The following is a 25,922-nucleotide window of genomic DNA, read 5'->3' on the forward strand; positions in this document are numbered from 1 at the left end:
GCACAATAAGGTCAAGTCCTCCAATTAAAGCCACAAATGACCCAATTGTACTGACAATAATCATTGTGTGTGACATATGTAGAAATGTGACAAGTAGCATAAAATGTTTTAAATAATTTGTTATTTAGTGTGTAACATATTAACTTAGATAGTAACCACAGTGACCGGACCCTGACCTGCATGCAGTACAAGATGTTTGACGTCCGTCATCTCGTCAGCCACTCAGCCAACCAGGAGGAAGAGATGCCACCCACACCTACAGCACCACAACGCCTGGCCAATCGGGTCCATTTAGCATTTTTTGTTAGAGTTACTTTAATTAATATAAATATAAGTGTGATGTAATGAGGGACTGGAGGGTTTTTTGGGTTATTTCCTAGCTGGAGAAATAAACCATCCTTTGAACTCTTGCAGTCGGGTCTCAGTGCCTCTTTCCCCGACAAGGGGTTATGTCGGCTATTTTATTTTCTCTCACACGTAGTAAGCCGGGGAAAGGCACCTACAGGGGTGGCGGAGAAGGAGGTGAAGGGTGGCAAGGAGGCAGCAGGTGCTTCTTCCTCTTCCTGGATGGAGGTTCCCCCGTCAATGGGGTGGTTGGCACCGGCACCGCTGGGAGAGCGGTCGGCGGCTTTGCCGGAATCCTCTTCTGTATCTCGGATACCAGTGTATGAAGGGTGGAGAGAATGTCCATTGAAAGATCTCTAGGTGGCAGCTGAGTTGTAGGGATAGGCAGCTGGGGCAAAGGAGCAGGGCCAGGGCCCCTCGTCCTGAGGCCCTCCGTCGCCTTCCTCGACGGTATCTTCCTCATCGTCGCCCTCGTCGTAGGGCGCAACTCAGACGTTTCCCTCGTTGACACTGCCTTCCTGGATGGTCTGGAGGTAGACTAATTCCTCCTCCTCAGAAGAGGAGATATCCGTGCCCTGGAGGACTTCAATTCCCCCCCCCCTTCCTTCGCATCCAGAGGGGATGGTCTCGGAGAGATGATCGGCATTCTCTTCTCCGGGGTCTTCTCAATGGGCTGGAACGCAGCCTCCCCCATTGAGGGAAGGACACTCTTGCCTTCGGAAGGGCACCCTGAGAGTCCGCCCCTGCGGCCTTTGAAAGGGACGCTACCATCACCTCAATGGAAGGCGCCACCTTCGTCTGGTGCACCTGGGCCTTCACGGTCCGGCCAGGTCCCTTGTCCTGCTTGGGCTTTGTGGTCAGCCCGGACACCTTGTCCTGCTTGGCCTTCTCCTTGGTGGTCGGGTCGGAGGCTCGGTTCCCTTTGGCCTTCTCCCCGAGGGTAGGCCAGACGCTGTACCCTGTTTGGTCTTCTCCTTGGTCATCTGCAGGGCCACCTTCAGCTTGCCCGGGTGATCCGACTTCCTCTTGAATGAAGATCCAGAGCGTTGACTGGAGACTGATGCAGCTGGGGATGATGAATGCGCCCTGGCCACAGAGGAGCCCACCGCAACAGTGCTCCCGACGGTAGTAGACTCACGATGCTTGGCCTTTTGTTAGACTCCCGTTGGAGGGGCACCCTCAAAGGACTTAGAAGCCCGCTCCGCTTTCACTGATCTGGGAGAGGCATGCCCCTGGGATCCACCTGGTGCAGAGGCCTTGGCATGCACCAACTCTTCCAGCCTTTTACGCCAATCCTTCAACGTGCGTTTCGAGAGTTCACGGCAAAACGCACAATCCTCCTCCTTATGCTTTGGGTACAGGCAGTACAGGCACTGGGAATGTTTGTCGTCCATGTAAACATTCTGCAAACCGCAGTCGGAGCAAAGCTTGAAAAGGGAAGGGGAATCCTTCTCGTCCGACATGATCCACGCAGTGAAGGTCTGAAGAATCTTCTGGAAGCTTCCGCGAAGAAACTCGACGAAATCCATCCTTGAGGGGCGCTGAAGAATCTGAAAAACAGGTCCCTATTAATCAGAAGGATAATCGATGGAGCACACAGGCTCGATTGACCGAAAAATAGAGTCAAACTCTTCCAAAAGGATTAAAAAATCTCAGTAAAAGCTTGAGAGCTAAGCACGAGGACTCCCAACACTTGAACGTGCGGTAGAAATCGGAAGATGGTTGCCTGAGGAGGGGCTTAGGTAGAGGGCAGTCATTGGCTGGGGGCAGTATGACCCAGAGCTCAGTGATTGGTTGTTAGGTCAAAGACAGTTCTGGAATGAAACAAACAGATTTTTTCTTTTACCAAGGATTCCCAGCCTGACGACAGGGAATATTCATGAGCATGTGAATCCATGCTAGACCCCATGCTGGAGAACTGAATGTGCCCACTTGCTTGACCTTTGCATCTCTGTGTCGCAGCCGCCCTGCAACATGGGGTTAGGCTCCATGAATGTGCCCACTTGCTTGACTTTTGCATCTCTGTGTCGTAGCCACCCTGCAACATGGGGTTAGGCTCCATGAATGTGCCTACTTCGAAATCCTTTTTGCACTTTGCATGTGATGTAATTACCTCTGTACGCTTCTCTATGATGTAATCACTCATTGCGCTTACTTTCTGTAACCAGAAGCACTGTAACCAATCTCTTAAGCGACTAGATTCCTCTGGGATTTGTGCGCTACATAAGTAAATAATAGATATTCAGCAACCTTACATATCACTGAACTATAGGAAGAATCAGCATATCCAGTCACCTCTGGGTTCCCAAAGTGAGTTTTAGGAGATGCCTCCCAACTACTGGTCTCTAAGTGTCTCCACTAGATTTTGCATCTTCGATTCTGGAGAAATAAGCTCTTCTGGAACATTAAGTGTTCCATACTCACATCCAAAAGGAGCTTGATCCTCCTCATCTTCCTCGACTATGGAACCCATAGACCTGAATAAATCAGGCAGGGGTTTGTAGGGGTCGGGTCGACAATTGGTTTTACAGTCTTCGGTGGCACAGAATGCTCTGATGTCCTCGAAGGCGTCGAGGGAATCGATGATTATCCCCAAAGCGGTCAGCGAAAGAACCGATGGGTTTTAATGCTTCAATGTTTTCAAATGGATTACATGCCTCGAAGATTCAGGCGACAAATTCAACGGCTTCAATACCTTCAATTAAGGCTTCAAGACCAGACATGAAGGCCTCGAGGAGGTAGATACTGGCTTTTTCTTATGTGTCGATGAAGACTCCTTCGACTTGCATCAGGCGGCCTCTCTTCCGGGGCTCTTAGGAGCGTGAGGAGGAGACACATGAGACTCACTTCTGGTCTTCTGAGACGCAGAGGGGTGGCTTGGTTTCCCAGACTCCTTGAGAGGGGCACTCAGAGGATCTTGCCTCTGAAAAATGTCAAGCATTTTAATACAGAAATGTTCCCATTCCGCAGGAGTCTTTTCTTAGGGAAAGACATGTTTTTGGGACAGGAGGAAGATGACGATATGTGATTTTTCTACTCTTCTAGTGAGAAGACGAGCCTTGTGATCACGATCTCGAGTGTCTGATGTTTCGGATGATTTCTCTTGGGGGATACATCCCTCGATTCAGATGACGACTTTCTTTTGGACTAGGTAATAGATGGGGATTTGGGAGAGGGCTTACTTGCATCAAGTTACCCCTTCCTTTACCACAAGGCCTTGACTGTCCTGGATTGACATGAGCCACAGTCATCCACCTTATGGCATATCACCAAACACCACAGACACAGTGAGGGTCTTGTGATTGAAGCTCTGAAGCATGCAGCAATGCAGAAAAAAGGGAACCGAGGTAACGGTCAGTGCATGTGTTTCATATACCAGCATCGACGTCACGACGAGGGATGCTACGGAGGCCGTCTAAGACCATGATTCGACGCAGCATGACGCTCGACCCAATGAAAAAAAATATCCGAAGCAGACTTGGATATATCAAAGATGATGAATACGTGCGAGGACACAATCCAATCGAAGAAAAGTACAGCTGCCACCAGCCTATTCCCTAAAACTTATATAGGGTGATATAATCGCCCAAGGGCCAATACGGGGAACTTGAAAAGTACCCCTGTACTAGGATTATTTGAGTCTACCATACACCCATACATAAAAAAAGGACTGCAGTGGGACTTCAGTCCCTCTGACCAGAGAACTAAGTCAGAAAACCTAAACACCAAAGGGGGAAAACAAAAACAGTAGGGGGTCCCATACAATGAGACTACAAAACCCCCAAAAATGGAACTCTGTCCTAACAATGCATATCAAGTATCTTACCTTGACATCACATTTGAAAATCAGTAAATACTTTGTGCGATTATTCATGTTCTTTTTGAGTCTTCACTACACTCTTTTTCTCCATTATCATGTTAATTCCCATTACCCAGAGACATAGTTTACGTATCACAGGCTAAACTGGAGGATATCCTTAATGGCAGAATTAAGAATTCTATGAAATTCCTTTACAATATGGGAATCTATCAAGGAATATAGAAAAAACTCTTCTTCTCAACTGCTGGAAGACCTTCAACTAGTGCTTCATAAGTAACTGCTTTTTGCTCATTGGGATGGACAAAGAAGCTCAGATAAGGCTGTACTGCAATGCTGAGGTAGACTCGTCCTTTCCCAGAATAGGCTTCTTTGTGGCTAATCTGGGAAAGAGCATATAGACCTATCTAAATGCATGGCAGAACAGAGATACCGGGACATTTCAGATCACTCCAAGCTCTTTGCTTTGTAGTGTGTTGCAGAGGATCTTGGTTGATGCTTACATGTATAGGAGGGGGCAGTTTAAACATTACTTTTTGGCAGCATATCTTATGTGTTCCATGTGATAATTCCGTGGCAAATATATCGCGATACAAAAATATCGCCATATTTTTTCGGCGAAATTCACAAGGGACCCTGCAGGGGACACCCCTGCATCATTTTTTAATGTGCGGTGGACACCCCCGCAACCCCCGCTCCCACATAATATCCCCAATAAAAATATTGCCTATGGCGAACCAAACGGCCATATTTACGGCGATTTTTTTGTTGGGGATATTAATACCTGATACCTTGTTATGAGGGGTTGATGCAGTATTCCAAGATCACTTTGTCATTAGAGCAGATGCATAACTTCTTTCCAAATGTATCAACGTTCATATGACAGAAAATCCCATTGTTGTCAACTAGAGAACATATCGTACATGACAGGCAGATATGGAATATTCTTATCTAAATGTTCTTCATTATATGTCAATAGAGGAGGCTATTTAAGCTTCATCAGACCCATGTTATGTCCTAGTTACTTGATCAGTTCAGAATCTTGTATTTAATCACAACTCTGTTTGTGTCAATTAAATAAAAAAACATGTATAGTTTTAGGTAATCAGCAGTGACCCACCATCAGGTGTCCCCTGAGAACGAGGGGAACTATTTCCGTGACTGGAGGGGAGTACCCGTAGTCATCACATGGAAGATCGACTCTCTTCCTCCTGCTGTGAGAAAGGCCATTCTGTCCATAGTTTTTAGGGCACAGCACCTTATACAGACAAAAGAGCAGCAGCACCAGTAGCATACCAGAGGCAAGTCCAAGAGCTGCTACCCTACAGAGAAAAGAAAGTGGATTTTAGAACAAATACAACAAAATTCCTCATTGTTCAATGTAACCATTCTTAATTTCAAAAGGGTGTTGCTGCAACTTTGTATTGACTTTGTGGTACTCTGAGCCTTTGTTGTGTGGGACTCAAGCTATGTTTACCAATTAAGGCAGAATGCAGTTGAGTGGGGAAATAAGTCAGCTGGGGCATTTTCACATTTCACTGGTGTATGAATTTGGTGAATTTGGACTAACCAGTTGAATTACTCCTGCCACATCCCCATATCAAACAGAAAAATTAAGACTGCTTAGAAACAGGTTAAACAATAATAAGTGAAAGCTACAAAAAAACTGGACATTTACATTTATAATCAGTACTGTACTAATGCTGAGGAAAAGTTCCTTACGTGGTGAGTGACTTAATATGGCTAGCTAGTAGCTTGCAACTTGAATTTCTGTCCCCTGCCTATAACAATAGTTCTCAGATGAGAGGTAACATCACTAGATTTAAAAGCTTAGAATAAGTCCCAACTACCAAGGCAGACCCAAAAGCACATTTAATTCTAACAAAAGTCCCAGGAACTATGTTAAAATTAATGGACAAATCCTACAGATCATGCATCTTTGATGGTAAAAATGTGAAAACATGACTTTCAGTTTATTTTGCCTTTTTTTAAAGGTGGATCAAATTATGTGTTTGTTTCCTATACTGAGAAAAATGAATCTGACAATGCTGCTGTTAGTGACGGGCGGGGGGGTGTACAAAGACACTATCTGGGGTAGAACGTAGAGAAGTCAACAAGCAGTGTTACAACAGTTTTTCTGAAGTCCAACTAAGGGCTTAGTAAAACCATTCAACTGAGGCAGTACAAGACTCAACTCTTACTATAAGTCTGTACCACCTGAGTACATGGTAGCGTAGACAGAGCAGCCAGGCTTATTTTAGGAGGAGGGAGAGAGGGATGTAGAATCAGTACAGATTAAATTGTAATACAAATGGTCAAAAGAAACAGTGAAACATTATGTATGTACAAATAAAGGATTTATTTAAATACAGGTAGGCCCAGATACATCTAGGGATAAATGAGTACTAACACATTATATGAATGATATGCATTACTTACCGTAAAAGCATTTCTGATGATTGTATCTGCTTAGATTCACATGCTGTGCATATAGTCCGACATCTAGTGGTAGCTGCAGAGTATTGCATCTTATCTTTCGAGGACCGAAAGGGGATGTCGACATGTGCATGCCTATAACACCATCCCCAACATGACGTGTAGTGTACCCAAAATCCCTTGCGCGTTGAGGTCACTCCGATTGTATTTTTTCTGCCGTGAGGGAGCCTTATGACTATCGTGAGTGAGTAGAGAGAAGTAGTAGTAAGATGTCTATGTTCCTTCCATCCGAGCAGGGAGGAAGGGTGGGCGCATGTGAATCTAAGCAGATACAATCCTCAGAAATGCGTTTACGGTAAGTAATGCATGTCTTCTGATGCTTGTTAATCTGCCTAGAATCACATGCTGTGCATAGACTAGCGAGCAGTACCCGGAGTTGGAGGTGGGATGTGAGAAGGAACAGTAGTGAAAAGATGTCTTAGTACTGCTTGTCCCACCTGAGAATCAGATCTGGAATGAGTGTCTAGGCAATAGTGTTTTGTAAAGGTGTGTACAGAACTCCAGGTTGCTGCTTTGCAAATGGACTTGAGGGGAACATTTGCAATGAATGATACGGAAGCGCCAGTGCCTCGAGTAGAGTGTGCTCTAGGCTTGAAGGGCAGTTCACTCTTAGCAGTAGCAGATTGTGATGCAATTGACAATCCACCTTGAGATGGCGGTTTTAGAGACAGGTTCCCCATCTCCATCAGCTGCCACTAAAATGAAATACTGGTTTGTCTTCCTTAGTAGTTTAGTTCTTTCCATATAATACATGACTGCCCTGCACACATCTATTGTGTGTAGGCTTCTTTCTGTCACGTTATTGGGGTTCGGGAAGAAAGTTGGTAGTTCTATAGACTGGTTCAAATGGAACTTGGAAATACATTTGGGCGCAAATCGAGGGTGAGTGTGCAGGACCACCTTATCTATGAACTGTAACAAAAGGGTCTAGAACTGAAAGGGCCTGTAGTTTACTGACTCTCCGTATTGAAGTGATAGCCACTAGGAACGCGGTCTTGTAGGCAAGAGCTTTGAGACTTGTTTTATGCATAGGCTCAAAAGAGACCCCATAGGTCTAGTCAATACCATATTTAGGTCCCATCAGGGAGCTAGGTTAGAAATGGGGGGGATGAATCCTTTTAACCCCTTCCATGTAAGCCTTAACTGGTATCTTCCACCACAACACCTTTTGTTGGGACGTAGTGTAGGCTGAGAGTGCAGCTAAGTGAACCTTCAGGGAATTAAAAACCAGGCCTGAGTCTAGTGAGTGAGTCAGGTACAACACAATATGGTTAGGTGAGCAGTCAATGGGATTGGTGCTCCTGGAATTGCACCAGATGACAAAGTGTTTCCATTTACTGGAGAAGCAATATCGGGTGTTAGGTTTTCTTGCCTCCCTAAGTATGTCCATGAATCTCTGAGGAAGTTGGAGGTGCCCGAACTCTATGACCTCAGGAGCCAGGCCGCTAAAGTTCAGAGTTTGCCAGCATGGGTGAAGTGTTTCCCCCCTTGTCCTGAGATACATGTTGTATGGGCAAGGCAGTTTCATTGGAGGAGAGAGAGAGAGAGACATCTCCATCAGATGAGAGAACCAGGGTTGGCGGGCCCACATCATTGGGGCCACCAATATCATGGTGACTGGTTCCTGGTGCATCTTGTGCACAATCTTGTTGAGTAGGGCAGTCGGGGTCGGGGGGTAAGTGTAAACAAATTTACCTGACCATGTTATCCAGAGACCGTTCCCCTTGTATCGGTTTTGGGGGTACCTGGAGTTGTAATCTTGGCATTGTGCGTTATCCAGAGTTGCGAACAAGTCGATTTCAAGGAAGCCCCATTCTGCGAAAACGTTGGAGAAGATGTCTTTGTGTAGTCGCCATTCATACTATAAGGGCAGTGGGAAGTCTCTGCTGAGCATGTCCGCCAGAAGAGTGAGTTCCCCTGGAACGTGTTGGGACAACAGGAACATATTGTGTTTGAGAGTCCATTCCCAAATGTGTTGGGACAGTTTGGACAGCCCTGGAGAATGAGTGCCCCCTTGCTTGTTCAGCTAGTACATGGCCGTGGTGCTGTCTGTGAGGATCAGGACCGTCTTCCCCTGTAACTGTGTCTGAAAGGCTTTCAGTGCTTTGAATACAGCGAACAGCTCAACAGATTTCTGTGGTTGGATGCTACCGCTGGGGACCAAACGCTGTGCGCCGTCCGCTGAAGCAGGTGAGCCCCCCAACCCCGTGAGGGGTGCGTCCGTCACAAGAGTGGGTTCTACTGCGGGGTGATGAAGGACTTTCCCTTCAAGAGGTTTTCCCTCGACCACCACTGCAGAGAGAGAACAAGGGTTGCCGAGACAACCACTAGATCGTCCCATTGTCCGCTGGCCCGACACCACTGGCTGTTGAGACACTCTTGCATGGGACGCATGCGCAAATGTGCATGAGGAACCAAATAAATGCAGGACGACATTCCTAACAGTCGCATGGCATTGCGTGCCGTCACCTCTCGACTGGCACATACTGAGGGATCTGAAACAGCATGTTTTGAACCCTCTCGGAGGGAAAGACAAGGCTCTCTTCTGTCCGAATCAGAGCTCCTAGAAACTGCTTGACTTAACTGGGGTCTAGGCTGGATTTCTTCTTGTTTATGGAGAATCCCAGACTGAATAAGAGGTCCATCGTCTTTTGAGTGTTCGACAGGCATGTTCCGTAGGAGTCCCCTATTATGAGCCAGTCGTCGAGGTAAGGATAAACTGGAATGGATTGCCTGCGCAGATGCGCTGCTGTAACTGCCAGTACCTTTGTAAATACCCTTGGGGCTGAGGCAATGCCGAAGGGAAATACTTTGAACTGATAGTGTTTGTTCTCTATCATGAACCTTAGGTATTTTCTGTGTGCCGGCAACTTTGAAATATGAAAGTATGCATCTTTCATGTCCAATGTTGCCATGTAATCCCCCTGTATCAGCAGAGGAATTACTTCTTGCAGTGTGACCATACGGCGACCGGCCCTGGCGTCGAGGGAGGAGAGGGTGTCGGGGTCGGCAGAATCCTCCTCCGTCTCGGGCACCAGAGTGTGAAGGGTCGAGAGGATGACCAGTTTTAGGACAGTTTTTCTGAAGTCCAACGAAGGGCTAAGTAAAACCATTCAACCGAGGCAGTACAAGACTCCACTCTTAGTATAAGGCTGTACCACCTCAGTTCATGGTAGCGTAGACAGAGCAGCCAGGCTTATTTTAGGAGGGAGGGCTGTAGAATCAATACAAATGAAAATGTAATACAAATGGTCCAAAGAAACACTAAAACACTATGTACAAATAAATGATTTATTTAAATACAGGGGTAAATAAGTACTAACACATTATATGAAATCAAAATGTATTCAAAAAAACACTATACTTTAAGTTACACAGACCAAAGTATAAACCTTATTTGGAACACCTAACAGTAGTTCTAAGGAAGTCAAAACTTTTCATACACATTTATTATACGTCACACCGATTCTTGGGGAGTAAAAACCATTGGTTACTTTCACAATTAGATTCAGTAATGCAAGTGCAGCAGACCCTACCAGTTGTACAGTGACTCTGTACAAATGACATCAGTCAACTATACTTTTGGTGAATAGTGGAACACTTATTCTAGGTATAGTAAAAACCTATAACTACTTTTGTGATTAGTTATACTAGGTGAGTAGAACCTAACAATGTAATATTCAATTAAAGGTGCTTTTGAAATCAGTGAAACACAGATTGAGATAAGCAGTAACTCTTGTAACTTATTTTTGGGATGGCACACAGCTAACTCAAGGTAAGTAAAACCCATATACTTTTTCAATCTCACAAGGAGTCCAGGTCAGATCTTTCCTAGCTATACAAGTTACTGATGTATGACTTCTAAGGGACAGTTAGAACCACAGACTCTGGGTTAGATAGCACAGGGAAAGCAACCCCTAATGTTACACTTTACTGAAAGACTCAGTTATTCAAGGTAGGCAACAACCTTATGCAGACTTATTCTGGACAGGCTAGCAGCAAGTCAGAGGAAGCAAGACCCAGTTGGGGCACACTCATACAATTATCCTAACAAGACTAATCTGGTGATACCAACAGTTGGGGGACACTCATACAATTATCCTGCAGGAGTAATCTGGTGAAACCAACACATTACTTTTGGGAAGAGGCAAAACAATCACAGTAGAGTAATATACCTTCACATCTACTTTCTGTTAGAATGGCAAAACAGTTTCTAAGGAAAGAAAATATGTTAACCATACTTTTAAGAATAGTGCATCACACATCCAAGGTAAGTAAGAACTTCTGTAACTGTTCACTCTTAGAGTTACAGTTACTAACCAACTCTTTTACAAGTAAGTAACTTCAAAACACGTATTTACTTTTAAGGCCCAATCCCTTAAAGTCTTTCTTTTATTCTTGGAGCATGAGTGTTCTCAGTGGCAGAAGGGGGGGGGGTCACTAGGATCTAGTGTCCCAACAGGCAGTGTCAGGATAGGTTCTTTAGTAGTAAAAGTCAGAGTTCCCTAGGAAGACTGGGCAAACAGGTGAGTACTTTACTTCTGAGTTAGAAGAGGGTCCAGGGGCTTCACAGAAGACACCCTAGCAGGATTCTAGCAGTGGGACTGGGTGCACTGGATGGGAGGCCTCCCCATCACAGAAAACACCCCACAGCTACACAGAAATCCTAACAGGCTTAAGGTAAGTACATACCCAAGCCAACACAGTACCTCAGCATTGAAGAAGTTTTCGCAGCAGGAGGACTTCAGGATCTGCAGCCAAATACCCGGTCAGTGGATTCCTTGTCGTGGTGACTAAAAACAAGACCTCAGAAGGAACTTTGCAGCAGGGATCAATGAAGAAGGCTCTAGGCAAGGTTTTCCTCACGGCTGAACACGGTTCTGCGGATTTGGCACCTTTTCAAGGAGCACAGAAGAAGACAGAAAATCGCGGGTGAATTATCGTCGCTACAAAGGTCCAGCACTGTGGTGAGGGGACTTTTCGGACTCGATTGGTGTTTCGGGAGATCCACCAGGATGCCCATGAAGATTCAGCGAGATTCGGAATTCGGAAGCCTGTGCACAGCACAGTGGCTCGAGGTCCCAGGGTAGTGCAGCAACGCAAGGTCGCAGCAATGCATGGGATGGCTCAAAGTGCAGGTCTTCTTGAGTCTAGTGGGTCTAACCAGGCTCAGGGTCAGGGTCATCGTTTACGGAGTCCCCAGGTCGATTGGAAGGAAGGGCTACGGCCAGCTCCCGTTACACAGCAGGCTCTCCAGTCGCTGGAAATCGTTTCTCGCGCTTTTCCTTCATTATCCTCTTCGGTTTTGGTTCCAGTGTTCGACTTTTTCTCAGCTTCCAGGTTTGCAGTGTTTATCAGGAATTACAACAACTTCTGCATTCTCTCCCTGCATTTTACAAGAAGGGGCGGTCTGGTTGTCCAATCAGGACAGACAGCCCCCCACTGAGATGTGTCCCCATTCAGGCAAGGAGGAAGACAAAGGACTATAGAGATTTGGACTCCTCCCTCGCTTCCTGTCCTCACAAACTGGAGCCTGGGCAGGGAGTCCAGGGGACTCCCGACGAAGATAGACATCACACAAAGAAATGTCCCGCCCTGGATGTCAGGGGAAGGAACAAGAAAGGATAAGAAACACTAAAATGGCAAAAAAAGAAGACCGGGGCCATTTTGGTAAAATGAGCACCCTTAGGTGCCTTTACTGCAGCTGTGAACACAGCCCGCTGTAAAGGTGCACGAAATGAATACAAGTATCACTGTCACCAGCCATTGAAGGTGAGCTTGTCCCTGTAACAGAATTGCTACAGTTTTAGTGTGAAAGGGGATACATTGCATCTCCCCAGCACTCCACATAAGGTGGGGTGTGCTGGCTTCACAGAATAAAATGTAAAAGGGATCCAAAGATCCTTTCTACGCTTGGGAATGGTAGTTCACTCAAGTTTAGCCAGAGAAAGTTAAAAGGGGAGCCCCTAGGGCAACCCAGCAACAACAGGCACTTATTGACAATAAGTTGTTAGAGGAAAACTTTAAAAAGACACCATGGAGAGTCAAAAAATATGACGCCCATACAAAAAGAGTAAAAGATTCTGTGAGTGTGGAAAAAGGTTCCCACTCACTAAGGTATTAAGTAAAAATATCCCACTAGTAAAGCAAACATTTCTGGGGTTGGCTAAAGTCAGGAAGATTTACCAGTTCTGTGAAAATAGTACCTAACAAGCGGCAACACGGTTGTCATAACCAGAGTTAAACTCAACCACTCTCTCTTAAGGTAGCAGGGTGAGCGGTGAGGCTGAGATGGAGGAGGGCGTGATGTTGTGCAGTTTAGTAAACACTTACAAAGATAGGTAAAAGGAACCACACATGTAGGTAAGTAAAACACTTTAGTCCATCACACTACCTCACTAAGGCACTATTTACACAATTAAAGGTTATACACTACTTTATTTCCCAAAGATAGCTGACCATGTACTGTAACTGCTAAATTAGGGACTTTTTAAAACACAGTCCTTACACTTGTATGTCAGCTCAAACACAGTGTGGCTAATGACAAAAGTCCATTCCCTACATACTAAGAGGCTTAGGACACTTTTAGGTGTCGCAAAAAGGTTCTTCAGAGTCAGAGGCGAGTAGCACTGGAAGTGGTCACTTATATGCGGCGTTCCAGACAAAGAAGAAAGCAGGTTTAGAGTTCAAACAAACCTGCTGGGTCTCACCACATAGAATCACTCACCCACCCACCCAGGACAAACTACCACCTCTGCCCCCAATACCACCTGCTTACTCACACACGCTCAAAACTACACCAATGCCCGTTAGGAAAGGTTTTCTTTTTCCACCTTTCCCCAAATAGATTCCTATTGGTCCCCCATTCTTTTTGCTTGTTTTGAACCCTGTCCTGCCTTCTGCCAGACTTCCCTTGCCTGTTTTGCTCTATCTGAAAGGGAACTGATTAGTCCCTAAAACTATTGAAAAAAGGGTCATCGCCAATATTACTTTTTATCTGGAGGCTTGCCTCTAAGGGGTACATTACATGAAACAAAATACATTTTGAGAGTCGCAAACAACCCCTCCCTCTTGTATGAGTTGTTTACAACCCGTGGGCAAAATGCAGGTAAACCCAATTTACTGCAAAAGAACTTCACCTATTTATTGCCATTAAAACCTATTTATTTGTAAAACATACAAAACAGATTATTAACAAACATCAATGACCTACAATATTTATACAAAAGAGCTGCCTATGAATGTGCACAACTACTCATGGAAGTGCTATATGAGGTTAGAAACAAGTGCCCTTCGTGCAGTGCAATGTAAACATAATTATTATTTTCATTTCACTGCTCAATCCACAGGGGCATGGTCACACTACCAATTGTAATAATTTAATCTGATGCCTTTGTTTTTCTAGTCAGTTAACTGACAACCATACATCTTTAGCAAATGTTTTTCCAGCAAACTCAAGGTTCATCCCACTTTTGCTTATTAGATTAGTGTGTCCACCATTGCCAGGCGGGTATTTTTACTATTCTATATTCCCGCTTTTATAGGATGTTTTTTATCAAACAAAATCTGTCGACACAAGGTGTTTCGGCTCTTCACTTAAGACCCGCCCATCCTTTACCGTCCTTTTTTGAACTTTATATCAAGGCATTCATCAGGACAAAACATTGATTTACACAACAAAATCCATTCTCTTCACTGCTCCTGAAATGTCATTCATTCTGTAATACAATAAACACAAAACAAAGTTCCTTATTGTATAACAACTTATATCAAACTATCCAATCCACAAGTGCTACTGACCTCGGCCTTGCTAACACTTGGGGAAGCGTTTAATGTCCATGTCCTTTACATGTACCATGCATTTTTTTGCTGTGGGACTTACAATGATAATCATATGTTACTGTCAATTATCCATCTTTTTCTCTTGAGTTTTCAAAGCTAATGTATGTGTTTTGAGTAAAGCCACACTAACCGTAGTCCACACTAATCGCACGCATCCTTACTGTGATGCCTGGTGCACTTTTCCTAGCATCCAGATTTAATTCAACCGCACCTAATTACAGTATGCAGCATTAGAAATATGTATTTGACCAAGTATTACGTTTAGCATTCATGCATAGTTTAAGCAAGTTAAGCAAGGCCATTATTAATAACAGCGCGCTGTTACTCAAATGCCATGTTGTTCTTTTTGCATGCCCTGTCTATAGGCTCATTCACGCAACACTGTTCTTTGCTGAACCATGTATCAGGCCTACCAATAGCTGCTGTGTAGACATCCATGGATTTACCAAGCTTTTCTCCTCTAGTCTCACCTCAAGCCTGGATGCCATTCCTTGGCTAATATTGTCACGTGATGACGGTGCGTCCCAATTATGTTCTTCAATGCAGATATTATTAAGGTCACCATTGATAACATTAATATTCAGCATGCCGGATTGGCCACCAGGGGGCGCGTAGATGCAGTCAGCCTCTGCATGAGCCCTGCACCCACGAGTCCAAAAGTGGCTTGAGCCCCCACTTGGCGGCCCCCACCCCTGAATTAATCTGACTACAAAGGTGTGTGAACTCCCCCCGACACACTGCGTGAAAACTCGGAACGAATCGCACCAGAATAAGGCCACTTTCAGGAGGAACGCTGGGGAAGTGGCCAATCACGGTGAAAGTGAAAGGTAGAGCTGCTCCAGCGCAGCGCGAAGCGGAGGAACAGCACTGTCATTGACCCGGCATTGCAGAGGAGCTGGGTGAGTGACGAATGCTGAGGAAGAGTTTCAGCCTGTAGGCTTAGTAGTGTGGGCTCCCCTTCGCTCTTGTTCCTAGTCCCTAGTACCCAGGATAAAGAAATAATAGTACAGACAGGTTTTTTGTTCGTGGAGAAATTATAGGCGGTAGGCTTGTTTATTTTCTACAGAAAATAACACCAAACAATAATCATAACAACCAAAAATAACACCAACTCGCTTTTGGGCACTTCGTGTCCAGGGGGTGTAGATGCCCAGCCTTCTCCCCGGCTAGTCTTAGTTACCCTGGGGCATCCGTTCCTGGACACGTGCCGCTGCCTACGACTTTCTTCAACCGTGTACTGAAGAAAGTACTCAGAGTTCCTGTTCCTTGTTCTTTCTCCTCCCCTTGCCTTTTTTCGCTGGGTGGGTTGGGTGGCAAAACGTTTCCTTCTCCCCCTTTTCCAGGCCCTTGGAGCTTACCCAAATGAGGTGAGCTCCTTACCTGGTTGTGCCTAACTTGCTTTTCGTTGGGCTACTTATACCCCCCTGGCCCTTTGTTGTACCTCTGGGGTGCCGGACTTCCTCCTGCCCCCCCTGTTGCTTTTTCCTCACACCTTTCCCCCATTTGTGTTGTGCTTCCTTTGGCAACTCCGAGGGTGGGGGCGCCGCTTGGCTGCCCCTCCCCTTGTATTTCGCGCCGTTTGTTTTCCCCACACCGTGCCTAACCCCCCAGGCCCTCTATCGTGCCGTTCTTTGTACCGCACGGGGCCTGGGGCATAGGCCGAGTAGTGTGGGCTCCCCTTCGCTCTTGTTCCTAGTCCCTAGTACCCAGGATAAAGAAATAATAGTACAGATGGGTTTTTTGTTCGTGGAAAAATTATAGGCCGTAGGCTTGTTTATTTTCTACAGAAAATAACACCAAACAATAATCATAACAACCAAAAATAACACCAACTCGCTTTTGGGCACTTCGTGTCCAGGGGGTGTAGATGCCCAGCCTTCTCCTCGGCTAGTCTTAGTTACCCTGGGGCATCCGTTCCTGGACACGTGCCGCCACACCTGAGTGGGTGTCGCCTCGGCTGCTCAGGTCCCCCCAAAAAGCGCCCCTATCTGCATCCTCGCTCTGCTAAGGCTCTAAAAATGTTATCTGAAAAAAGTCCCATCCCTTTGCTGGATAGGTGTACCCCATCTTCGTGGAACATCTCTGGGTTGTTCTGCGACAAGCCATGCTTTATAAACTGGAGCCCCATACTCCTACAGTACCTTTCTACTGCCTTGTTGAGCTTTTTTCTTGCAGTTTCAATGGCATGCCTCCTGTGCGCCCCGTACCAGACTCTGCGGGTAATTATCTCAGACATAAAAATGTCAGTTTTCCACCAGCAGTGTGCTATAGCCCTTAGGGACTCTCACATGTTGCGCATCAGTTCGCCCCTATTTGTTTTGACCAGGTCATTACCACCAAGGTGGATTACCAGTTACTCCGGTGGGTCCCTGAACCCGATCAGGTCCGATAGCCGATCGTGAATGTCCTCCCAATGCATTCCTGGGAGGCCCCACCAGGATGTTATTGTCTTTTTAAAATGCAGACCCTCTTTGAAGTCTTCGATCCACCTGCCTGCCCGGGTCACAAAGGAATGGCCGACTATCCATGCCGATTTGTAGAGGCTCGTATCTGCATGGATGGATGGGAGAGGAATCATATCAAATTTTCTCTTACATATCTTTTGAAGCATTGTGACCTCCACCCCCCAATTTTCTTTACGCCTTTCGCTCCCATGCCTCCCGCCCATGCTGACGTGGCTGCCCCTATTCTAAAAGAGTTGGTCCCAAACTCTGCTGCATCCCACCCTGCTTTTGCTATAGTTTTCTTTAGCACTGCTTGGAGCTGGTATCTGCTGAGCACTCTGCCGTCCCTGTGTATCAGTAACTGTCCCCCGACTTCCGGCCGTACCTCGAGAAATTTTTGGGTGATGCACCTTGGACAATGCCCCCTTTCTTTAATGCAATTCAGCTCTATTGTTCTTCCCTTCCCCATTTGTTCTGTTTTTGATTTCCTCAGCAGTATCGACATGCCTTTGGACCCTATGCTGACGTCACTTCTCGCTAGACCGTCCCCTGCAACTGTGTTCCGCGCTACCAGTTCCCCAATCCTAAAAGCTCCATAGTACGCTAGCGCAAAAGCCGCCCTGAACAGCATTGTCTCATAACTGTCGCTACATGTGCTATGCAATAATTGTAACAGTTTAACCACTTTCCCAAAATTCAAGTGTCTCCTGATGTCTGGTTTCCTTCCCTCCAACTTCGCCCAACCCTTCATTGCATATTTTATCCGTGGGCTAAATGTTGGGTCTGTCACCCCGGCCACCTTAGAGGTATATGCGACCGCGGCCAAATGCGCTGCTGCCCAGCTTTTCCTTTTCCCCTGTGCAAATGCTTTCTCCAGGAAGTCACACATTTTGGAAATTGTAATCTCCCCCACTTCTTGCAATCCTGTTTCTTTTAACACATTATTCACCTGTTTCTTGTACTGCTTACCAGGTTTGCATGTTATAGCGTTCCTGGCCAATCTTTCTATCACTTGACCTTGCTCCTGTGGTTCTTCCTCCTCTTCTGAGTCAACCTTGTAGTTAACCGTTTTTCCTCCAGTGCTTTTAATGGGACCCATGCCTTTTTTGGCATGGGCGTCTTTATCCTTTTTGCATCCGGCCGCAGCTCTCTGAACTTGCCCCACTGGAAACGAGACAAGGCGTCAGCGACCACATTTGGTTCTCCGGCGATATGCCTCGCCCTTATGCCAACATTGTTATTCAGACAACCCAATGTTATTGCCCTCATTAATTCCAAGACCAACGGGCATGATGCGCTTCCATTATTTATTACATGCACTACTGCCATGTTGTCTGACCAAACATTTAGCTCTTTGTTATTTAGCTCTGCCTCCCATGCGCACAGCGCTACCCAGATAGGAAACAGCTCCAGTAATGTAATATTACTCGTCCATGCTGCCTCCTGCCATGCCTTTGGCCACTTTTCTGTGCACCATTCTGTGCCCAATATTGCGCCAAAACCAAATCCCCCGGCTGCATCTGTAAACAACACCCTCTTGTTCTCCTCGTTTATGGGTGAGCACCAGATCACTGATCCATTGAATGATTTAAGGAATTCAAGCCATACCTCCAAATCTTTCTTGATTCCCCCACCAATTCTGACTCTGTGGTGCCCCTCCCTGGCCCCTCTTGTTCTCTGTTCAATCCTTCTTTGGAATATCCTGCCTTGCGGTATGACCCTACCAGCAAATTTTAGTTTACCTGCTAGTGATTGCAATTCCTTTACAGTGGCCTTGTTTCTCCCTTTTAGGCTTTTGATTGTTCCCAGTAGGTCCGCCACTTTTTCCTCCGGGATCCTGCACACTCCCCTTTGTGAGTCAATTTCTATTCCTAAAAATTGGATTATGTGTGTTGGGCCCATTGTTTTTTCTTCCGCCAGCGGGAAGCCCCCGTCTTCTGTTAATGCCATGAATTTATTCAAGGTAGCCATACACAGCTCGGAACCCTGTGGCCCCACAAATAAGAAATCGTCCAGGTAGTGGACTACTTGTGCCTCCTCCATCTCCTTTGTGAGTGCCCATTGTAAGAATGAGCTCACTTTTTCGAAATATGCGCATGAGATGGCGCAACCCATTGGGAGGCATTTATCAACAAAATACTCGCCCTCCCAATGCATGCATAGCCACCTCTGTGATTCCCTATTGACTGGTAGCAGGCGAAATGCTGACTTTGCATCGGCCTTCGCCATCCATGCCCCCTTTCCTGCCTTCCTGACCACCTGTACTGCGTCCCTGAAAATCTGAATAAGTCACTGACACTGCATCTTGTGGTATGCCATCGTTCACTGATGCCCCTGGTGGGTATGATAGGTGGTGAATCAACCTGAATTTGCCTACCTCCTTCTTTGGGACCAGACCCAATGGTGAGCATATGTACTCCAAAAATGGAGGGGATCTGTAGGGGTCCCCTATCCTCCCCAGTTCTACTTCTTTCTTGATTTCCTTGCCCTCTAAGGCGGATTTCAGATTTTTTGGGGTATTCTGGGACCCTTGCCCTTTGAATGGAATATCGAAACCCTCCTGGAAACCTCTCCTGATTGTCTCTGCAACTTCCTGGTCTGGAAAATCCTGTAGCCACCTCTCCATTTTCCCAATCTAACTGGTGTGGCCCCTTTCTCATCTCTTCTCTTAACTCCATTTTTCCGGCACCCTGTGCGTGCTGGTTGTTGCCCTGGTGCATTTAGTGGTACTATGTTCCCCCCTACAATTCTCGCATCTGTGGCTGAATTTGTATTTCTTGCCCCAGCTACATGGTATCCCATTCTCGAAGTTTCGACATTGGGCTGCCTCTGTCCTTGTTGACCCATTGCTCCCCCTACAACCCCCTTGTGCTGTTGGTAGTATGCTGTTCTGCCAACTTCTCTGTGAGCTGTATTGCCTGCTCCGAAAGCTCTGATCCCTTGCTCTGTCGTAATTGCTCTCGTATCTTCTGTTATTATATTTGTAATCGTTTCTGTAATCGTTTTGCCAATATTGCCTCCTTTGATAACCTCCCACTCCTCTGTTCCCTGGTGTCCCATTTTTCTTTTAGCACATTGAATATGTACAGGTTGAAATTCTCCTCATCCTAACCTATGTCTGGGAAGCAATCCATTTATTTCCTAAATTCGTGATCATATTCCTTCCATGCACCCCCCCCCCCCCAAATGCTTTGTAAACCTTTAAGACTCTCTGCTGGTATGTTACCAGTGATACACTGTCTTCTGGGTATTTTTGTAGTATGATAGTGGACATTATTTGGAAAGCCGCCGTTCAATTATCAAAATTCCTTGGTACTGGTGCCCTTTTTAGTAAGCCCTTCTCATCCTCCTTTATGTCCTCTAATGATACATTCTGCCCTCTCTTTTGGACATCTAGTAACGAAAAGATATCTATAAATTCTTTTCTCCATATCTTCTCCTTCACTTTTTCATTAATGTACCATGCCTGTGCCTTCATAGAACGTCCCTGGGCATCTTTTCTGACCGTGGGCCTGCCATATTTTGTCATAACTGTGGCTAGTTCTTGTACTGTTACAGTGGTAGGCCCAGCCGGCGTCACCGGTATGCTGGTGGTCGTCCCCTGGGGAATAGACCCTGGCGGGACCCCTTTTGCCACCGCCTGTGGTATGGTGACCCCGTTGTCTGCTGGACTAGGCCCTCCTGCCCACTGACCGTCATCTGCCCCTTCTACCCTTGCGTTTCTCTTTTTATCTTTACTCATTACCCCCTTCCATTTCACCCATGCCTTCAAGTGGTCCCTCTCTTCATCTTCACTACTTTCTGTTTCAGATGTTACCACCCTTTGCTTCTTCTCCTTCCCTCCACGGGTTCTGGGCGACTTACCCTGAGCCGTGATGCATGTTTTTAACATTTTTACAATCTTGTCCCCAATATTATTATCAATTTTTACAGTACCTTTTTTATTTCCTTTCTTTTGCCTCTTCCTAGGCTCTTCCGGCTGCTCCTGCGATCCTCTTGCCACCTCTCTCGCCCTTTTCTGGCCTTGTGGTATTCCAGCCTCTTCTTCGCTGCCACTGGAATCCTCTAGCAGCAAAGGCGACACTTGCCCTTGCCCTTTCCTCCATCTGCATTACATCCAGCACCCATTGTGCTCCATACTCTTTCTGCTTTTTTGGCCCATGCGCTGAATTCTTGCGCTCTTCTTGCCCTGTCTTCTGCCATTCTGTGCACTCCGCCTTCCACTGCGTTTTAGTTTTAGTCTTGTCTCTGCTTTTTGTCGCCGCTACTGGGATTTTCAGTTGGCTCGAACCCCCAACCTTTCCGGCACTCGTCGCGACTTTTCCTGGCTGTGCCACCTAGGCTGGCTTGCTGTGTCTTTTCAATTCGTGCCTTCCTTCTACTTGGCGCAGTGTGCCTGTCCCTTTAAGGCTCTCTGCCGCTTCACCCTTGCCTGCCGTACCCCTCCCTGCTGGGCTCCGACGACTCCCATGCAAATGTATCTGTTTTGTAATCCCCGCGCTCGATGCGGGTGGCCCCGCCTTCCCGCTCTTGCGCTTCGCGCTTATTGTCCTGAGCGGGCAGCGGTTGCCTCTTCGCGTCTCTCTGCTGCGGCTCTTCCTGTATGCATGTACCTGCTTCCCCTTCTCCTGCTCGCCGGGCTTCGTCACGGCGTCCCTCCTTGCTGCCGACGGAGGCCTTGAAAAATGCGCGCCCGCTGCTTCCGCGCTCGTCGCTGCTCTTCGGCTGCCACCGCCGGCTTCCTCCAGACCTCCGGCTCCCGACACGGCCCCCGCGGCTCCTGGTAATCTTCTCCACCCGAGCGGTCGTTGTCTGCTCATGGCCCCGCGAAGACGGTAAGATAGTTGTCCTGCTTGCTCACGCCGCTCTGTCTGCAGTGGGGGAGACAAAAAAAGACACGAAAAGCCCGCAGAGGCAAAACGTTTCCTTCTCCCCCTTTTCCAGGCCCTGGAAGCTTACCCGAATGAGGTGAGCTCCTTACCTGGTTGTGCCTAACCTGCTTTTCGTTGGGGTACTTATACCCCACCTGGCCCTTTGTTGTACCTCTGGGGGGCCGGACTTCCTCCTGCCCCCCCTGTTGCTTTTTCCTCACACCTTTCCCCCATTTGTGTTGTGCTTCCTTTGGCAACTCCGAGGGTGGGGGCGCCGCTTGGCTGCCCCTCCCCTTGTATTTCACACTGTTTGTTTCCCCCACCCTGCGCCTAACCCCCCCAGGCCCTCTATCGTGCCGTACTTTGTACCGCACGGGGCCTGGGGCAGACTCCCTCCACCCGCCCAGGTAACGAGTTGGGGGAGCTGTCACCACCCACCCCCATTCCGACTGCGCAACTTGCCACCGTATCTGGGGAGGCAGCGAGCAGAAGAGGAGCCGTGAAGAAGACTGAGGCCCACATCGCGTGGCCGGCCACACACTCACAGGCAGTTTCACTCCGTCGGAATGCCTGCGCCGATTAAGCGACTCACCTTCCAGCATATGTCCCTGTGGTGAGGTGGAGGGCGGGGGGGAACTACGGCCTGACCAAGCGGTTACCGCGGATCCCCCGCCCGTTGCTTGATAGAAGCCTGGGGCTGGAGGTTGCGTACTACGCGCCCTCGTTCGCCCGCCCGGCCCCTCCTCCTGACATGCTGCCGGGCCCACCAGAAGAAGGTAGCGACTGAGGGAGCTTGAAGGAGTGCAGGAGTACCTCTCACGGGCCGCCACACGCGGCTATACGAACCTGTGGCGCCAGCCCCCTAGGGGAGCAAGGTAATGTCCCGGCCGCCCACAGGCCCTTTCATTAGAATGAATGTGCCCCACAAGATGGGACTCAGGGGCACAGTGACCCCAATGATGAGATTGTGAGAGAGGCTGCCCTGCACACGCATTGGATCCCAGGATTAGCGAACTGGGAGGCCTGACAAACCGCTCAATGGCACCCATAAGAGCAGTTTACAGTAGTTTGAACTGATACACTCTTAATTCTTCAGGAGCGCATCTCCAGGATCAAACACAGGATAAAACAGCCACCCTTCCTCCCACAGAAAATTGCAGAGAACTAAGCAGTAAGTTTCGCCCAAGACCCGATTTAGCGCCTGGGTTCGGGCAGCAGGCCTCTCCCCTCAGGAACTGGGAGTTGACAGTACCCCGGCAGTCTCAATACTGAGAGAGAGCTTGCCCATACCCAGAGGGCTGAAAAGGCAAAGCCACCCAAAGCGCTGGGGAGAACAGGGACTCAGGTAGCTTATCCAAAGCGTACAAGGGACTGCTCCCCCACATACGGTGGAGCTCTTGCCAGGCTCCAGCTGCCACGGTCTCGACAATGATAAAAATTTAAGGATACATAAGGCACACAACTACCCACCTGAAAACACGAAGCCGCCCAAGTTCGGCATTGCCCAACCCTCTGCTACCAAGCACCAGCCTCCTCTGACACAATTCTTGAAAAGCAGCACAGGACATTGCTGATAACCCAGCTCACCAGAATCTGTGAGGGTTGGGCCCCCGTAGTTGTTCGGGCATGTGCCCTCCTCCAGGCAGAGCAGCAATGCAAACACGCTGGTCCAAAGTTGTGCCCCGATGAAGCAGACAGAGGGCCCTGTCTCCGACAACGCATTTGGATCGCCGACCGTGAACTTGTACCAACTGGTACCTACGTGCTTGATACAGAGTGCATGGAAATATGACAGAAATTGGCCCCATACAGATACTCTCCACTTCGCCAAGCAACGGAAACCCACCGGAGATCAGATTTGACGAGTTAAGGGGCAGAGGCTGCTGCTACCAAGGGAGATGTGGCCGCTCTATTGGACGAAATCAAAAATATGGGTGCGAACATTGGAGGGAAGATTGACAGAATCACTCAGAGAATGGATAAAATGGAGGAGAGACTCGAAAGGAGTCGAAAACAATCAAACCTCGCTGAGCACGCTAGAGACTCAAATTGATCAAAGGATTGCCGAAATTGAACTACGAGAAGAGTTCTGTCTTAAGATGGTTGATTTGGAGAATCGAGAGCGACGGAACAACCTACTTCTTTTTGGCATCCCGGAAAGAGAGGGGGAATCAGACCGGGACTTAAAGGCGCTCCATGACATCATGAAGCTTTTAATCCAGGATGATGCCATTGACGAACCAAACATCGAAAGGATACACAGAGCGGGTGGAGCCGCTGGCGGTCCGAGGACTGTTCTAGTCCGCTTCCACAATTATCAAGATAAGGCCAGTATCCTGGAAAAGGCTAAACACAGCGGGCACATCGCCCTCGATACAGCAAGGGTAATGATTTTCCAAGACTTGTCGTCCCTGACCTTTGCCCTGAGACGGATGTGCCTCTCCCTCACAAAATGGCTGAAAGAACAGGGAGTCCGCTACCGATGGGGTTACCCAATCTCCCTTATATTTGAGCCGGAAGGCAAAAAAGAAAGGGCGAGGACCGAAAAAGAGCAGCATAACAAACATATTAGGAGAGCGTGAAGAGGGACGAGACCAGGACGAGAGGAGAATGGATATGAGAGAGTGGCAAATTCAAGGCCCAAGGAGGAGGCGTATACCAGGCTCCAGGAAGTAGCGAAGAGGGAATGCCTCCCGGATGCATAAGCCTGAAAACTTCTGAAAAAATCAACACGTCATCCTGAGGCAATGTGGCCCTCCCTCCCAGGGTGAGACTAAATCACATATCTTTGCATAGGTGGGGGAGAGTTTGCAAGTAGGAAATACCCTACGAATGCCTTGAAAGGGTGGGATAAACCAGGGGGCATCAGGGCCTTGGCTGCAGGGGCAGGTGACTGAACATACTGCGGATTTGGAGCTGGTCCTGGTTAGTGAGATGGTTGTGTTAACAGGTTTGTCCACCCGGGGGAGCAGAGACTTTGTCGCATGTAAAATGGTACGCGTCTTGGACATTCCCGACCCTGGGGACGTGTTGATCAAGGGGACATGAGTAATACATGAAATGTTGGATTGACCATGAGGTGCATGTTGGGGTTTTGGATGGTGGGGGATTCGGAAGGGGGGCTCAATGTTATTTTGGTTGTCTCCTAGATGAGACCGTGAAGTAACTGTCTCCACTGGTGGTCCGCACTTGACTCAGTGATGTTAACCGGGTCGGAATGGACGCCGCCGACTGGAAGGTCACCAGGCACGCACAAAAACAAATGGCGGTAGATCTAAACTCTCGAAAGGGTGATCTTCTCAGGGCGGGGACGTTAAACATCAGGGGTCTGATCTCGCTGACCAAAAGGTCTCTGGTGTGCAGGGAGTTCTGAAGAGCAGGACTTGATGTGATGTTCGTACAGGAAATTAAGTACGCTCGTGGTGAGGAACGTAGCATACTCAACCAGAAAATGCAGACCGAACACTGGGGGTCTGGCCATCCTCATCAGGAAGGGGCTAGAATTTGAGGTGACAAAGACATGGGCTAATGTGGAAGACAGAGCGCTACTGGTAGTGGGGACTGCGCAGATGGTAACTTTCACCTTTGCAACGGTGTACTCCCCCCCCCCAACTTGGGACAGTCTCGATTTCTCACAATAACGCTTCCCAAAATAATGCTGGAGGCTACGGGGGACGTAATCCTGGGAGGTGACTTCAACCTATGGGCAGACATTAGATTAGACAGGAGAGAAAGTCATTTCAACACACAGGAAGTAGTGGAAGGTGGAAGGAGGTCGGGTAGGGGTTATTGAGATGTTAAACCTATACAAGTTGCGAGATGCATGGCGAGGATTTCACCCAGAGGAGACAGGTTACACCTTTTACTCTGCTCCACATGGGACTTTTACTAGGATTATGTATATCTAACAGAGGAACTGAGGGAGGCTGCGACAGGATCAGTGATCGTTCCGATCACGTGGTCTGATCACGACATGGTCACGGTAGACTTGAATTGGGGAGACCTTTCACGTAAGGGATCAAGGTGGAGATGCAACAAATCACCCTGGAGGGGCCCGATCTTTAGGACTGTAATGGGGGATGAAATCAGGGAATATTTCAAAATGAA

At 47.5% G+C, this 25,922-nt stretch overlaps 1 protein-coding gene across 2 annotated transcripts in view; it reads right to left on the reverse strand.

Annotated features, from left to right (window-relative positions):
- SCAP (SREBF chaperone) overlaps positions 1–25,922 on the reverse strand; it is a 1,420,607-nt gene that overhangs the window by 524,938 nt on the left and 869,747 nt on the right. For both annotated transcript variants that reach the window (XM_069645830.1, XM_069645831.1), the window contains exon 15: positions 5,283–5,484. In XM_069645830.1, coding sequence (XP_069501931.1) covers positions 5,283–5,484 — 202 coding nt within the window. The remainder of the gene's footprint in view (positions 1–5,282; positions 5,485–25,922) is intronic.

This window comes from Ambystoma mexicanum, chromosome 2p, assembly GCF_040938575.1.
Source record: "Ambystoma mexicanum isolate Mex_15411 chromosome 2p, UKY_AmexF1_1, whole genome shotgun sequence".
Classification (NCBI taxonomy): domain Eukaryota; kingdom Metazoa; phylum Chordata; class Amphibia; order Caudata; family Ambystomatidae; genus Ambystoma; species Ambystoma mexicanum.